The sequence below is a fragment of the Sciurus carolinensis genome, chromosome 16 (genome assembly GCF_902686445.1).
Source record: "Sciurus carolinensis chromosome 16, mSciCar1.2, whole genome shotgun sequence".
In the NCBI taxonomy this organism is placed as follows: Eukaryota; Metazoa; Chordata; class Mammalia; order Rodentia; family Sciuridae; genus Sciurus; species Sciurus carolinensis.
Window position 1 is genome coordinate 57,823,334 of NC_062228.1, and position 14,447 is coordinate 57,837,780.

At 50.9% G+C, this 14,447-nt stretch overlaps 2 protein-coding genes across 3 annotated transcripts; one reads left to right on the forward strand and one right to left on the reverse strand.

Annotated features, from left to right (window-relative positions):
• Positions 1–1,467: 1,467 nt before the first annotated feature.
• Positions 1,468–4,789, forward strand: Ppp1r15a (protein phosphatase 1 regulatory subunit 15A). The gene is made up of 3 exons (XM_047528579.1): positions 1,468–1,684; positions 2,372–3,970; positions 4,327–4,789. The coding sequence occupies exons 2-3, from the start codon at positions 2,381–2,383 to the stop codon at positions 4,696–4,698; spliced, it is 1,962 nt and encodes a 653-aa protein (XP_047384535.1). The 5' UTR covers positions 1,468–1,684; positions 2,372–2,380; the 3' UTR covers positions 4,699–4,789.
• A 1,161-nt stretch (positions 4,790–5,950) lies between these two features.
• Positions 5,951–14,272, reverse strand: Tulp2 (TUB like protein 2). Of its 2 annotated transcripts, none has more exons than XM_047529136.1 (13): positions 14,106–14,272; positions 13,522–13,554; positions 12,998–13,049; positions 12,435–12,561; positions 11,625–11,762; positions 11,266–11,382; positions 10,178–10,299; positions 9,023–9,334; positions 8,092–8,204; positions 6,933–7,047; positions 6,719–6,817; positions 6,345–6,516; positions 5,951–6,084 (listed from the first exon to the last, which is right to left on the reverse strand). In XM_047529136.1, the coding sequence occupies exons 2-13, from the start codon at positions 13,551–13,553 to the stop codon at positions 5,951–5,953; spliced, it is 1,533 nt and encodes a 510-aa protein (XP_047385092.1). In that variant the 5' UTR covers position 13,554; positions 14,106–14,272. The 2 variants fall into 2 exon arrangements, with proteins under 2 accessions (XP_047385092.1, XP_047385091.1); XM_047529135.1 differs by having other exon boundaries at positions 13,940–14,272.
• Between the last annotated feature and the right edge of the window lie 175 nt (positions 14,273–14,447).

Consider the following 14,447-nt stretch of genomic DNA (forward strand, 5'->3'; position numbering starts at 1 on the left):
TGGGGATGGTCAGTCCCTGAGGGAGGAGGAAGTCAAAGAGTCCTGGGTTCTGGTTAGGGCTGGGTCAAGTGGCTGGTTTCAGACCTCCAGCTCATATCCAGGTGAGAATCCTATTTAGAATAGGACAACCCCTACACTGAGGACAACCCCTCAGGAAGGAGACATGGTTTCTGGGCATATTTTGAGAAGCAAGACTGTGGACCAGAACAGCTGGGTGTGGTGCCAAACGACTGTAAATCCAGCGATTTGGGAGTCTAAGGCAGGAGGATTGCAAGTTGGGAGGCCACGTGAGGCACTCTGTCTCATAACAAAAAATAAAAAGGGCCGGGGATGTAGCTCAGTGATAAAATGCTCCTGGATGTTTCAATCCCTAACACCTCAAAAAAAAAATTATGAACTAGAGCTGGAGTGCGGCTCATTGGTACAGCATTGGCCTAACACGTGCAAGGCCCTCGTGTGCGCACACTCGCGCACACACACACACACACACACACACACACACAAAGTTTATGGATCATACCATAATCTCAGCAGCTATAATCTGAGTTCAAAGCCAGCCTCAGCAATTTAGTGAGGCACTAAGCAACTCAGTGAGAACCTGTCTCTAAATAAAATACAAGATAGGGCTGGGGATGTGGCTCAGTGGTTGAGTGCTCCAGAGTACAATCCCTGATCCCCCCCCCCCCCCCCCGCGCGCCAAATATTATGGATCCGATAGGGAAAGAGGTCTGCGAATTGGAACTGAGTCCCTGGGCCTGGAACTTGTAGCAGAATGCCACCCAGGTAGATTTTCAGTTTCCTAAGTAGAGTTTTTGCCCAAATTTGAAGCAGTGAAAATCAAGAAAGTAGCTTTGTGTCTGTGTGTGCGAAGGAGCCGAAGCTCTGGCTTTAGCAGTCATTCGCCACACTCTGTATTTGTTGAGCACTTACTATGTGCCAGGCACAAGGTTATAGCCACTGAGAGGAAAGCAGTGAGCCAAGCAAATCATGGTGCTTATATGCTTGTTCCCATTTGCAATCAAGCTGGACTCTGTGATCACCCTGAGCAAACGATATCATTTCCAGTCCTCCGTTTCCTTATCTGTGAGGTGGGAATAATATTGTCTCCACTTCCCCAGGTTGAGGAGGAAGTCGACTGAACGTGAAGTTGGGAGACTCTAGACTAACACCTGCAGGTTAAATTGCGGTGGGAAAGCACGCGCCTGGAACAGGAGTAGATCGTCTGCTAGCAGCTTACGCGGTCCACGCATCTGATTGACAGCTACTTTGTTCGGGGCGTGACCACGCTTGGAAATGCCGCCGTAACGTCACAAAGCCTGGAATTTCCGCCAGAGGTCCGGAGTTGTTTTTCACTTCCCACCCAAAGCGTAGACGTTTCGAAACCCCGCCTCTCCTCGTGACGTCACCACGTCGGCTGCGATTGACTATAAAAGCTTTGCAGGCTGCGTCAGAGCTAATTGGATCAGTTCCCTGCCGTGGATGAGTACATGTGAGACGCCACGCGGTTCCGCATCCGTTTGTCGCGACAGTGCTTCAGGCAGCCCGTGATACTTCGAGCCCCGCGAGCCCCACGCTTGAGGGCGAGATGAACGCGCTGGCCTTTCGAGTCGTCCGAACCTGCGATCGCTTCTGGCAGACCGAGCCGGCGCTCCTACCTCCAGGGTGACACTAACGCCCCTAGTCGGTGAGTTAGGGATCAGAATACCTAGGGCCCCGGGGAGTTGGGGGATGGAAGTCAGACTCCTAATCAATAATGAGGAAAGCCTTGGACTTTTGGTTCCGAAACCGGAGGGTTTGGAGTCGGGACTCGGGGTAGTGTGGAGGGAGGGCCTGGAGGCCTGGACTCCTGAGTCTGGGGAGGTTCGGGATGGGGGACTGACTCCGGGATCTGGAGTCACCGGGGTGGGCGGTCCGGATTTCGGCAGGGGAAGGGGTTGGGAGCCTGGAGTCTTAAGCCTGAGGGAGAATGGGTCTAGGAGCCAGGTTCTGGGTCCCCAGTGAAGGAAATCTGGGGGTCAGAACATTTTGAGGCTCCAAGGGAGGAAGGCGGTTTATCAGTCCTCAGGAGAGTAAGAGAACTGGAGACCGACTTTGTCCCAAGGGAAGCGAGTAAAAAGATCTTTGTTCTTGGGATTGGGACTTCTGGGTTGTAAAAGGAGGGGGTTTGGATCCTTAGATCTAAGGAAGGAGAGCAGGAGACCCAGATGACTGGGTGTTCAGAAGGGAAACAAGGAACAGAGATGGGCGTGGCTTGGATTAGAAAGGAATCTCCTGTTGCTATTTCCATTGCCATGACTCAGGGTCATGCCCTGATACTATTTCCTAAATGGTTTCTAAATTTTATTTCCTTTTTTTCCTCCCCTTTTTTCAGCCTAGACAGATGGCCCCAGGCCAAGTACCCCATCACAACCTGCCCTGGAGGGAAGCCCACTCCTTCTACCTTCTGTCCCCACTGATGGGCTTCCTCGGCAGGGCCTGGAGCCGCCTGAGGGGCCCAGGACCTCCACAGCCCTGGCTGTTAAAAGCAGTAATAGGAGAAAATCAGGTAGAAGGTGGCCTGGAGGGAGAAGTGAAGGCTTCTCTGGCCATCTCCCATAGGACCTGGGTCCAGCATCCTCAAGGGGAGGCGGAAGACGGTGGAGTACCTGAAGAGGGTGGAAAAGCAGCCCTGGCACCCTGCCTTGACTTAAAGGCCAGTAATTCCCCTTCTGAAGCTTGGGGACTTTCAGGAGATGAATATAATGAGGAAGATGCAAACAGAGTCCCCAGAGAGCAAGGAAGGGAATTTACAGATGGCCAGTCCCTGTCCCCCAGCCTGCTGATAAGAGCCCTGCAAGGTTCTGATAAGAGTCCTGGGGAGGAGGAAACTGAAGAAGAGGGAGTTGTGGAGGGAGTGACCAAGGTCTCTTATCCTCCATCACACTTGGAACCATATCCAGTGCTGGAGGACAGAGATGAAGAACCCATCAAGAAAGGCGCTCCTGCTGCCTCTATTTCCCCTGAGTCTTCAGGCTCCAAACTCAGCTCTTGTGGGTATTGCCCAGGGGAGGAAGAGGATCAAGCCACGGAGGAAAAAGGAACAGAAAACGAAGCCAGGAAGACATCCATTTCCCCCTCATTGTCAGGCTGCAACTCCAGCGGTTGGGGATATTGTTCAGGCGAGAGGCCTGGGGAGAAGGGCAGAAAGGCCTTAGAAGCCCCTGGGAAAGGAGAAGCTGACCCAGAGCCATGGTCCTCGGTTCCAGCAGAGAAGCATCTTGGGGCTTGGGAGTATCAACCCAGTAAGAACACAGAGGAAGAGGAGGATGACAACAGTGCTTTAGGAACAGAGGGTCTTCCTTCTTTCTCTACAAGTGCCTCGGGGAGGGCCTGGGTGTGTAGGCCAGGGGAGGACACAGAGGACAAGGAGAATAGTGATTCAGGATCAGCTGAGGAGGAAGGAGAAGCTGAGGCTTCCTTTTCCACCCCCCCTACAAGTGCCTTCTTGAAAGCCTGGGTGTATCATCCTGGGGAGGACACAGAGGAAGATGAGGACAGTGACTGGGAGTCAACTGAGGAGGAGGAAGAAGCTGAGTCTTCGTCTCCCACCCCTCCTACAAGTGCACTTGTCAAGGCCTGGGTGTATCGTCCTGGGGAGGACACCGAGGAGGAAGATGAGTGTGAGCAGAATGAGGACAGAGGAGAGGGCTCTGGAGCAGCTGCCTGGGGCCACTGCCCCTCCCTTCAGGCCCAGAGTGCCCACCTCAGGGGCTGGATGTATCTACCTGGAAAGGACACCGAGGAAGAGGAAGCTGAGGAGGAATGGGAAGCTGAGACCAGCCCCTTCCGAGTGGCCATCTACTTACCTGGAGAGAAGCCACCACCTCCCTGGACTGCTCCTAAGCTGCCCCTCAGACTACAAAGGCGACTCAGGTCATCACGGACACCCACCCAGGATCCAGACCCTGAATCTCCCTCAAAAGCCAGAAAGGTGGGTGCAAAGGGCCCAGATCTTTTTAAATTTGGAGGGTGGAGGGGACTGGGAGCTGGAACTCTGGTCTAATGGGGAAGGGCTGGAGGCCAGGACTCCTGGGTCCCAGTACATTGCAGCAGGTTGCATAGGAACTCTTCTGGGAGGACTGTGCATTATCTTGCAATCCTCTGTAAGAGGCTGAGGCCCCTATGGGAGGAGGAGGCAGCTCCCGGAAACCATCTTTCTCCAGTGAGTCATTTGGAAGTATGACAGGCATGTGACTAGCCAAATAGCAAGCATTTTTGTGTAGCTGATTTTCCTTGATTCTGTCTGGAACCCTATGTCTCCATATATCTTTGTCTGTCTGTCCTCAGGTGCGCTTCTCTGAGAAGGTCACGGTACATTTCCTGACTGTCTGGGCAGGCCCTGCCCAGGCCGCCCGCCGGGGCCCCTGGGAGCAGCTTGCTCGGGATCGGAGCCGTTTTGCCCGCCGCATCGCCCAAGCACAGGAGGTGCTGGGTCCCTGCCTCACCCCTGCCTCCCGGGCAAGAGCCTGGGCACGCCTTGGGAATGCACCCAGTTCTCTGGCCCCCATACCTACCTCTACCCAGACCTTATCTTCCCCCTTGATCTCCTCAGAGGCTCCAGTCCAGGCCACGCCCTTGAGCCATGCAATGGCCACACCCCCTCACACCTCTTCTGAAGCCCCAGCTCTCTGCCTGAACCTCAGTGGGAGGCGTGGCTAAGACCAAATGGTTGCTTGTTATTTATTAATTTTATTAATTTTTTAAAAGTGTTGATTTATTTACGGAATAAAGCTTTTTGATTTGTAGCGAGCAATGTCTCTGTGTGTGTACTGACAGTATCCTACTCTTGGGTTCCTGATTTGGGGGGGGAGCAGTATGAAGGGCTAATTGGTTTTGTAGTTTTTTTTGGCAGCTGCCTAGATTTCATTAAACTTGGGCAGTCATCCTCCCAAGAGGACTGGAGGCTTGACTCACCTATCCCGAGAAAGAAAAAGTTAAGCTTCAGTTGTCTGTGCCTCCCTGATGTGTTAAGGCCCAATTAATTCTCTGTGGCCTTTACATTCTCCAGCTGCTGTGTTCCTCAAAACTTTCCATTGCCTGACTTCATATTTATAAGTACTGTGTGCAAAAACTGTTTCCTTATCTGCAACATACCTAACAATTTTATACACCTTATGGGATTTTACTTACCTTATGGGATTATAGGAACCCCCAAAGTTGTTAAAGTAAGTTCACATTTACTATGCATGTCTTCAATTACCCACTCAAGTTTACATCAACAGGTTAGAACCCTTCTCTGAGCTCACAGGGTCTGTCCAGTTAAAACAATGGTGGGCCAGAGGTCCACTGGTTCCCTAGCTTCCTGCCACACTAGGTTTCTATTTCCCCAAGGCAACCACACCCCTTTTAACCTTCAAGGCCTTTGGGGAGCTTTGCCTGCTGCCTAATGTTCCCACCAGGGCCCTCTTGCTCAGTTAGTTTATCCTGATTCTTCACACGTAACACGACTGTCACTTTTAGAGTTGCCCTGCTCTGAATTAACATTGTGGCTGCATGTGCTTTTCTGAATTTTTGCCTTTTTTGTTTAGGGTCCATCTCCCATGATGACTGTGGGCCCTGCAGGAATAGGTGCAGTTACACAGTCCACTTCCTAGAGTTCTGGCCTGTACATGCAAGCAGTATCTAATAAGTATTGGTGCTGGGTGTGGTGGCTCACGCCTGTAATCCCACTACTCTGGAGGCTGAGGCAGGAGGATTGCAAGTTCAAGGCAAACCTCAGTAACTTAGTGAGACCCTGTCTCAAAATAAAACATAAAAAGGCCCAGGGATGTAGCTCTGTGGTATAGCACCCCTAGGTCCAATCCCCCGCCCCGCTCACACACACATATACACAAAAGGAGGAGGAGGCATGTTGGGATCCTTTTTCTAAACTCAGGCACAGAAACTAGTGAGGGGATGGTATTTTATTGAGTTACTCACACGCCAGCTTCCCATCGAAACTGGACAAGCAGATAGCAAAGGCTTGGAGTGGACAAAGCGGGAATCGGAAGTCCATAGTGAACATATCTGGGGCCACGCGGCCAAACTGAAGAACCAGGTAGTCCGCTAAGGAGAAAATCAAGAACTCAGCCTTAACCAGACCCAGTTAGTTCCCTGCCTCAGAACTTCAGGAACCACGACTCCCAAGAAGCGATACCGCGCTCTTATTAAACTGGGAAACCCTCTGAGGGCGGTGTAAACTACAATTCCCAATAGGCCTTGCAATGGCGAGAAGTCTCGCCCTCCCCAGAAAAACGCTCAAGCGCTGATGGGAGAAGTAGTTCTCATGCCCCCTGGCCCAGGTAAGCCGGTTCCCAGGAGCTCACGGTCTTCTGGATGCACGATCTGGAAGTTCTTGACCGAGGCCCGAGTGACTCGACCGTGGAAATTGAGCACATAGGCTCCGCTCTCGTCGCTCCAGGACGGGGGTTTGTTTTGCAGCAGGACCAGCCCCTGGCTGGACCCCCGTTGGAGGCGATTCAGTAACGACTCTTGTTCCTCAAAGGTGAAACAGGGTTTGTTAACTTACCATCAGCCAGCCTTTTATTCTTCCCGACACAGAATTCTTGAATCTCTAGCCTTTACTCCTTGAGACTGGTGTCTGGCGAAGTCCTCCAGTTGACGTCTCATGACCTGAAAGGACGGCCCCCCCGCAGTCCCTCCTCCACGGACCCAGAGATGCCCGCCATTGAGGACTCACTTTTTGTGGCTGGATGCTGATTCTTTGGCCCTGGCTGTCGGTTCCTGGGATGACCACAGTCATTTTCCGAGGTCCCCGGAATCCCAAAACGTTAGTCTCCTGGGAATATAATATTCCCGTTAGCCTGGCTTCTCCTTCCCAACTCTCTTGCCCTGCCCTTTATTAATTCATTAATTCATTCTCTCTCCTCTCCCCTCTTTCCAGGGACACTCACATAACATACAACTCCCAGCTCCTCTCTGAGCCGGTCAGTTTCTGGTACGAAATGCCTGCGATCAGGACTAGTCCCATTGTCGAAGATGATGAACTTGGTGCCCAATATATTAGATCTGCTCACGGAAGGTAGTTGGTAGAATGAAAGTAAAATAATTGTTACTCTTTGGCTGTAAGTGCTTTCCCAAATCAGTCCTCTAGGTAAGAATCATGTTCCCTGTATCCATGGTCTTCGCCCTTTCTTCCTTTGGTGAGCCATGTGTTTAGCCTCCTGCTTTGGCCCCTTAGAGGAACCCTCTTCCCTGCTGGATGCAGTGGTGCATGACTGTTTCCCAGTGACTTGGAAGGCTAAAGTAGGAGGATCACTAATTTGAAGCTGACCTGAGCAACTTAGTGAGATCCTGTCTCAAAATAAAAGATAAAAAGGGCTGGGCATGTAGCTCAATGGTAGAGAAAGCACTCCTGGATTCAATCTCCACTACACACACACACACACAAAGAAAGAGAGAGAGAGAGAGAGAGAGAGAGAGAGAAAGGGACCCTTTTCTCTCTAGGATACAAGAACTCACACATCCCAGATCTCTTCTCCCACATAAATTAGGGGTTCCAGTCCAAATCTCTCAAGAAGGAATTTGTCTTAAATGTTAGCCTGTGTTTTATACTATCAAAACCTTTTTCTTTTCTCTTCCCAAACCCCTGGATATACAACCTGTAGAACTACAAAACCCATTTAAGTGTGGTAGAGCATGCCTGTAATCCTAGTGGCTGGGGAGTGAGGCAGGAGGATTGCAAGCAACAACTTAGCAAAACCCTAAGCAACACAGCAAGACCCTGCCTCAACACAAAAAATAAAAATGGTTGGGGATGTGGCTCAGTAGTTAGCAACCCTGGTTTCACTCCCTCATACCCAAAATAAAATAAAATAATAAAAATAAAAAGGGACTGAGGATGTAGTTCAGTGGCAAAGTACCCCTGGGTTCAACCCCCAGTACCAACAAAAACAAAAATGACACGCAACACAAAAATAACCCAAACTACAAAACCCATTATGCCCTAAAGCAGGTGGAACTTGTGCCCTATGGCCATAGGGAAATGTAGTCCCCTTCCCTTCCCAGGTTCTCTACCACCTTGTTTTCACAATACATTTGGGCTTTGCCCACCTGACTTTGCCCACAAAGCTGTCCCCATCCCGAGACAGGTCTTCGGGGTCCAAGGAGATGAGATAATTAGAAGTTTTGCTCCTTTTTCTTTTTCGCCCAGCCAAGAGGAAGTGCTGCGGAGGAAAGGACAGCCCATCAGAATGGATTTCTGGTATCTGGCTAGAGACAGAGGAGCCCAGGGACAAAGAAATGTCGTGTCTCATTACAGAGGAGAGAGTAATGGTGCAGTAAGTGTCCCAGAACTAGCTGGGAGAAATTCTCATTGAAAACCAATCAACCGGGTCTCGAAGGGAAACTTTACATCTTAATATCTCCCTTTTTTCCTTTGCCACTGGATCCTGGGCTGAGGCTGAGCTCAGGCAGGGATTGGCTTTGGAGAATAGGGAAGGCCTCAGCTTGGAACAGGCCTTTGGAAGACATTTCATCCAGGAAAAGCAGGTTTAGCTCTCTGTAGGGAAAAAGGAACTTTCTGGGAGAAATGAGAGTACCCAGAGGAAAAGAGGCCACACTGGATGGGACTGACCAAATTGAAAGGAGCCTGTCTTGGCTCTAGAATGGAAAACCTGTGAGGAGGAATGTTTATCCCAGGATTGGTTAGGGCCCTACAGCCAAGAAGTCTCAATGAGTGGCCAAGGAAGGGACCAATAAACCTCCAGAGGGGTGAAACAGGTGGAGCTTTGGACCTTGAGAAGGTATGACCTGACCTTGAAAGAGCAGACCCAACTCTGGAGTGGATGTGACTTGATTATAGGATGGGTAGAACCTATGCCGCTGTACACAATAAGGAAAGGATCTTAGTGTTCGGGAGGGCAGGGCTTGGTTGGAGTTGACATGTGCTTTTTCTTGCTCAGAAAGGAGGGGGACTTGCCCCTGTGAGGTAGGGCTTTCTACCCTAGCTGTGGTACCAAAGGGCCCCAAGGGGTGACCGCACCTTCCGGCCGTGCTCTACCTCCAGGTAGAGGAAGTAGATGGGGAACATGCCCTTGTCTACACCATGCTTGTCGCGGCTGATGCAACACTGCACCGTGTGGCCCCGCGGCGCCGGCCGCAGGACGTAGGTCTCCAAGTCCTCTCCCAGCCGAGGGCCTGGGGAGTAGCGGGTGCCGGTTTGCAAGCCAGCTCCGCCCTCCGTGGCGGTAGAGCCCTCGCCTTCCGGGACCTCGGACACCTCCTGAGCGGCAGTTGCGGAGCTTGCCCCTGCAGACGCCGACTCCTCCTCCTCCTTTTCTCCGGGGTCTTCTCCCTAGCTCACGCGCCAAATTCAAAATCCAGGGACAGTCGGGATCCAACCTTGGCAACAGCTGATTGGTTGTCCAGTTCAAGGTTACGCCCTCTCCCGCTCATGCTTTCTGCTTATTGGCCAAGCATCTCAGCCAGCCCAGCCAGCCCTGAACATCTGTTGATTGGCCAACTCTTTTAGCTTTTCCTGTAACCACGTCCACTCCATCTACTAATTCGGATTGGAAAATCCTTTGATAGTACCGCCCATTCAACTAGACACATAATATGACCCCTATCTAACCAAGTGAAAGCATCTACAGCATGTGCGCCACATCAAAGTGCCTACTGGACCTTATATATCACTGCTCCGCTCTCTCAGGCTGCAGCCTTTGCATCAGCTGCCACTGCATCCCCCCCAGCCGACTTGAATTCAGCTGAGTTCTACCACTGAGCTACACCCTGAGCCCTTTGTATATTTTTGTTTTGCGACTGCGTCTCACTAAGTTGCTCAAGCTGTCCTTGAATTTGGCGACCCTCCTTGCCTCAGCCTCTAGAATAGCCGGGATTACAAGCGTGAGCCGCCCACCCCCTCTACCTGCCCATCTTCATGTGCTACATTTTAACTGTCATGCCCACATCAAGTCAAATCATCCAGTTTGATTTAAATCCTCTAGAATTCTCTAACACACACAAAGCCTCCGCTAACTTGATCACAACAACCTTGTGGATAGTACTGTCCACCATTGAAAGGTGAGAAAAAGGCCTTCGATTGGGTGGCAGAATTGTATCCCCACCCTCCCCAGATGGTTAAAGCTATCTATCCTCCGCCTGTTCCTAAATCTTTAATGGCTGTGCCTCCTCACACCTTGCAGAATGCCAAGCTTCCATGTCCCCAGTCACCATCCATTCCAGGGTCTGGTGCCAGACTGGGTGCCCCATATTCATCTTGGACATCCTGGAATTCATTCTGGTCTTCTGCACTGGTCCCTAAGTGGTAGAAGAAGCCAGAGACTTTGCTCAGGGTGCCTGGGTCCTGGAGTGTGGGACAGATCAACGGTGCTAACTAGCTAAGGCCACAACTCCAGGTTTCTCACTCAGTCTCTACTGATTACTCATCTCCCTCACATCCTCTTCCTCCCCTGTGTACCTGTGGGTTTACAAAGGCTGAGGAGTTCCTGACTGCCCTGGTCCCAAGGACAATGAGGAATTAGAGTTCTGTTTCTCTCCAGTGCTGGGATTGGAACCCAGGGCCTGTGCATGCTAGTCTGAGGGCTCTACCGCTGAGCTTCGCTCCCAGCCTCAGAGTTCTCTCTTTCTCTTGTCCCAAAGACAGCATCAGAGAGATTGAGGAATTAAAATGGGGTGGAGAGCTGGCCATGGTGGCCATGCCTGTAATCCCAGTGGCTCAGGAAGCTGGGAATGTGGCTCAGTAGTAAAGCACCACTGGGTTCAATCCCTGGTACAAAAAAAAAAAAAAAAAAGATGGGGTGGAGAGATTGGGATGCCAATTAAAGAACTTGTCAATGAAATTGTTGCCTAACATGAGAATAAAGGAATAAATGTACTACAATGTACTACAACATGGATGACCCTTAAAAATTTGCTAAGTTAAAGAAATTAGACACAAAAGACCACATATTATATGATTCTATTTATAAAAAAAAAATCCAGAATGAGCAAATCTAAAGAGATAGAAAGTAGATTAGGATTTTTTTTTTTAAGGGGAAATAAAAGGTGAATGCTAAGGGGTACAGGGTTTCATTTTGGGGTCATGAATATGTTCCAAAATTGTAGTGATGATTGCACAACTCTGAATACACTAAAACCCATGGAATTGTAAACCTGACATAAGTGAATGACATCATTACTCATTAAAAGTGTTATCAAATAAAAGGGGATGATTTGCCCCATGGACCTGGGAGCCAGATCTCACAAACATATCCCTGAAATTACCAGGTTGTTGTCGGTCTGGCCAACCCCTTCGACAAGCTCCCAGAACCTCTCTATAGGATGGGAAGGATTCAGGAAAATCTTCCACGAAGACTTCCTCCAACTCTGGATCGGAACTGTCTGGAAGCAAAGATAGGAATGAAGACTGGAGAGCAGGATTCCCGAATATGAATTAGGGAAGGAAGAGCTGGAGACAGATTGTTAGGTGATGAAGGAGGTGGTTTGGGACCTTAACTCCTGGGTATGATGGAGGTGGGGGGTTGAGAGCCTGAACAGCAAGGCTTGGGTAACCAGGAGCAACCTCCTGGACTATTCAGAGAGCAGTGTTCTGGAGTGTAAGTGGTCTGAGGACTTGAGGGTACCTGTTTCTGTCGGTGACACCAGGGGCCTGAGCTCGCTGCTGCCATCTCCACCACAGCTCATGGTGACTGGGGCACTGTGGGCACCGGAACGCAGATGTGCCTCTGGCACATTCTCTTGGAGAAAAGGGTTCCCAAAGCCTGGGAGAAGGTGCAGCGAGGCCCATTAAAACAATCTACAAACTGGACTCCCAGACATGGGGCGATTCGCTGATCAACCAAACCCTCAAGAGTGCTCTAGAACTCTTAACTCCATCCCAAGGCTCAAGCAAAAGCACAGCTAGGCTGCTAAATTGTCGCGGACTCCGTGCCTAAACAATCCTATGGCAGGCTCTTATAGTCAATTTCTCAAAGACTTCGTCTCTAAGTTTCCCAAATTCTGGGCGGAGCATGTAGTTCAGTGGCACAGTACTTGCCTGGCAAGTGCGAATCCCTGGGTTCATTCTCCACTACCGCTAAATAAGTGAATAAATAAATAACACAAGCCTGGAAACCAACACTTCCTGGCATCCTCCATACTCCCTAGCCTAAGCCCCGCCACTCTGAGTGCCGCTCCAACCTGCCTCCCCCAGGCTCCGCCCCCCGCTCTTCCAAGCCCAATCACCGGATTCTCTTGGCCCCACCTCCAGTTGCATCATGCCCCGCCCCCTCCGTCTCAGGTCCAGTTTTCAAGTTCTCCTGAGCTCTGTCTAGAGGCCCCACCCAGGGCTCCATCACGTCCCTCCCCTTGACCCCACTAACTGCTGTCCGGGCTCCCCCAAATCCCTCGCTCTAGACTAACTCCCCCACTGAGCCCTAAAAGCCTTTTCTTACCGCTGTCACTCAGGAAAGGCTCCTCCCGCCGCCGCAGTCGCCGGTGCCGCTGGGAAAGCTCAGGATTGGCCTGAACCATAAGGGGTTCCTGGCGTTTCCGTCGTTGCTTCTTCTCAAATAGTCGCCACTGCAGGAAGAGGAGAGGGGGGCGCATGGGGCCAGGACAGTGCCAAGTGAAGCCCAGTGGGAGAATTCATGAGCCCATTTCTCCACTGGGTTCCAGGTGCCCAGGCCCTCGATCCCTCAGCTCCTTCGAATCCAAAAATCCTAGCACCCAACCACCTCCTCCCTCAAGACCTAGTTATCCTGCCCTCTAGAATTCTTGGTCCTTAGAAATTTTGGAGTTTCATCACCAGGGTTTGCTTCCCGAATTCGTTTTTTCTCATTTCCTGGAGAAAAGGGTTCCCAAGGCCTGGGAGAATTATCAGGGACCCAGAAGTCTCTAAACTTGAGATTCACAGAGACCATTGTGATCCTGGAACCAGCAAATCCTGGGGATGGGGCTTCTGAGGAAGTTTGGAAAATGGAAGAGAAGGGGTGGCAAGATTCCTGGGCATTAGTACCTGCTGTTCCAGCTTCTGCAACCGTAGAGCAGCAAGTTCATCCCCCAGGGTCCTGAGAGAGATATAGGTCTGTGGTGACAGCAAGCAGGGCACCTCCCTTGCTCAAGAGCTCTTCCCTTTTATCCTACTACCTGCCCAACTTGGGTTCTGAGCACATGTGAGGTCACAGAAGGTGCAGAACTTGGCACTGCTCCCCCAGTTCTGAAGATCTTTTCCTCAGAACTGGACCATCTAGAATCCAGGAATAGAGATCCTAGGCCCTTGCTGTCTCCGGACTCTGGAGTCCAGGCCCCCATCCCTCCTACTTCAGACCCAGGAGTCTTCACTAGTTGCTCCCTCCCTGTAGGACCCAGGAGTCCAGATTCCCAGCCCCTTCCTGCAAGGCTGATGGTACCGAGCCTGTAAACATGGTTATGATGCCAAGCTGAGAGAAAGAGACAGAGAATGCATAGGGGGCACAATCAAGCTTTACATTTCTGCTTTCACCTCCACTCCACCACTGCCCGTTTAGTGTCCCCACTCACTCTTTCTTCCAAGTGTCATTCTCCCGAGACATTCTGGAGAAGTAAGACACAAAGTCAGGCCACAGATCCAACATCCTAGTGGAGGCTATCCTTCAACACCTAATCCTAAACCTAATTTCTCTCCTGGACCCACACAGCCCAAATTGCCGCATACCTGACTGAATGAGACCCAGTAGTCTGATTTCAGCTTTATCAACATCAGAAACCCAGGAGCCCAGTTCTTTCTCCCCAAATACTTGTCTTTCCTGCACCCAGGCATCAAGGCTCTGGGTCCCCAACACCTGGAACCTCCAGTGGTCCCAGACCCTCAGAGTCCACCTGCCTGGGATCCTGGAGACACCCACTTCTCCCTCCTGCTTGGAGAGCTTCTCTCATTCAGCCTCAGTGTTCACCCTCTGTGGCCAAACTTTAAACCTACCTGACCCTCTCTTGGGAGCTGGGGATCTAATCTCTGGGTCTCTGGGAAGTAGGCAGGGTAAGAAAAAAGGCTGAGAGTGAGGAGGATTCTCACTAGGCCCTGCCTTAGTTCCTGCCTTCCTGGTCCCCCGTGCTCCACTTTCAACAAAGCAATGACCCGGGGTCACCTCTGCAGCCAGGCAACCCTGCTCCAGGCATTCTGAATTGGAACGAAATACGGCTCTTTCTTAAAGGACCCTGAGAGAGGCCGCTTCACAATCTCGCTCTACGTATCACTTGTAAGAAACTTGTAAGGTGAGCTGTGCAATTGCTGGTGAGCTGTAACTTGCAAGTGCCTGTGGGCGAACATAAATGGGAAAACTACAATTCCCATGAAGCCAAGATGTCCGCGGAAGTAGACTCATTTTTTTCCCCGCCCTGCCGGGAGCTGTAGTTCTCTTTAAAGGTCTTCGCTCTGGTTGCCTACAAGGCAGGAAATGTTGCGTTAAGAGGCGGAGCTTGTAAGAAGG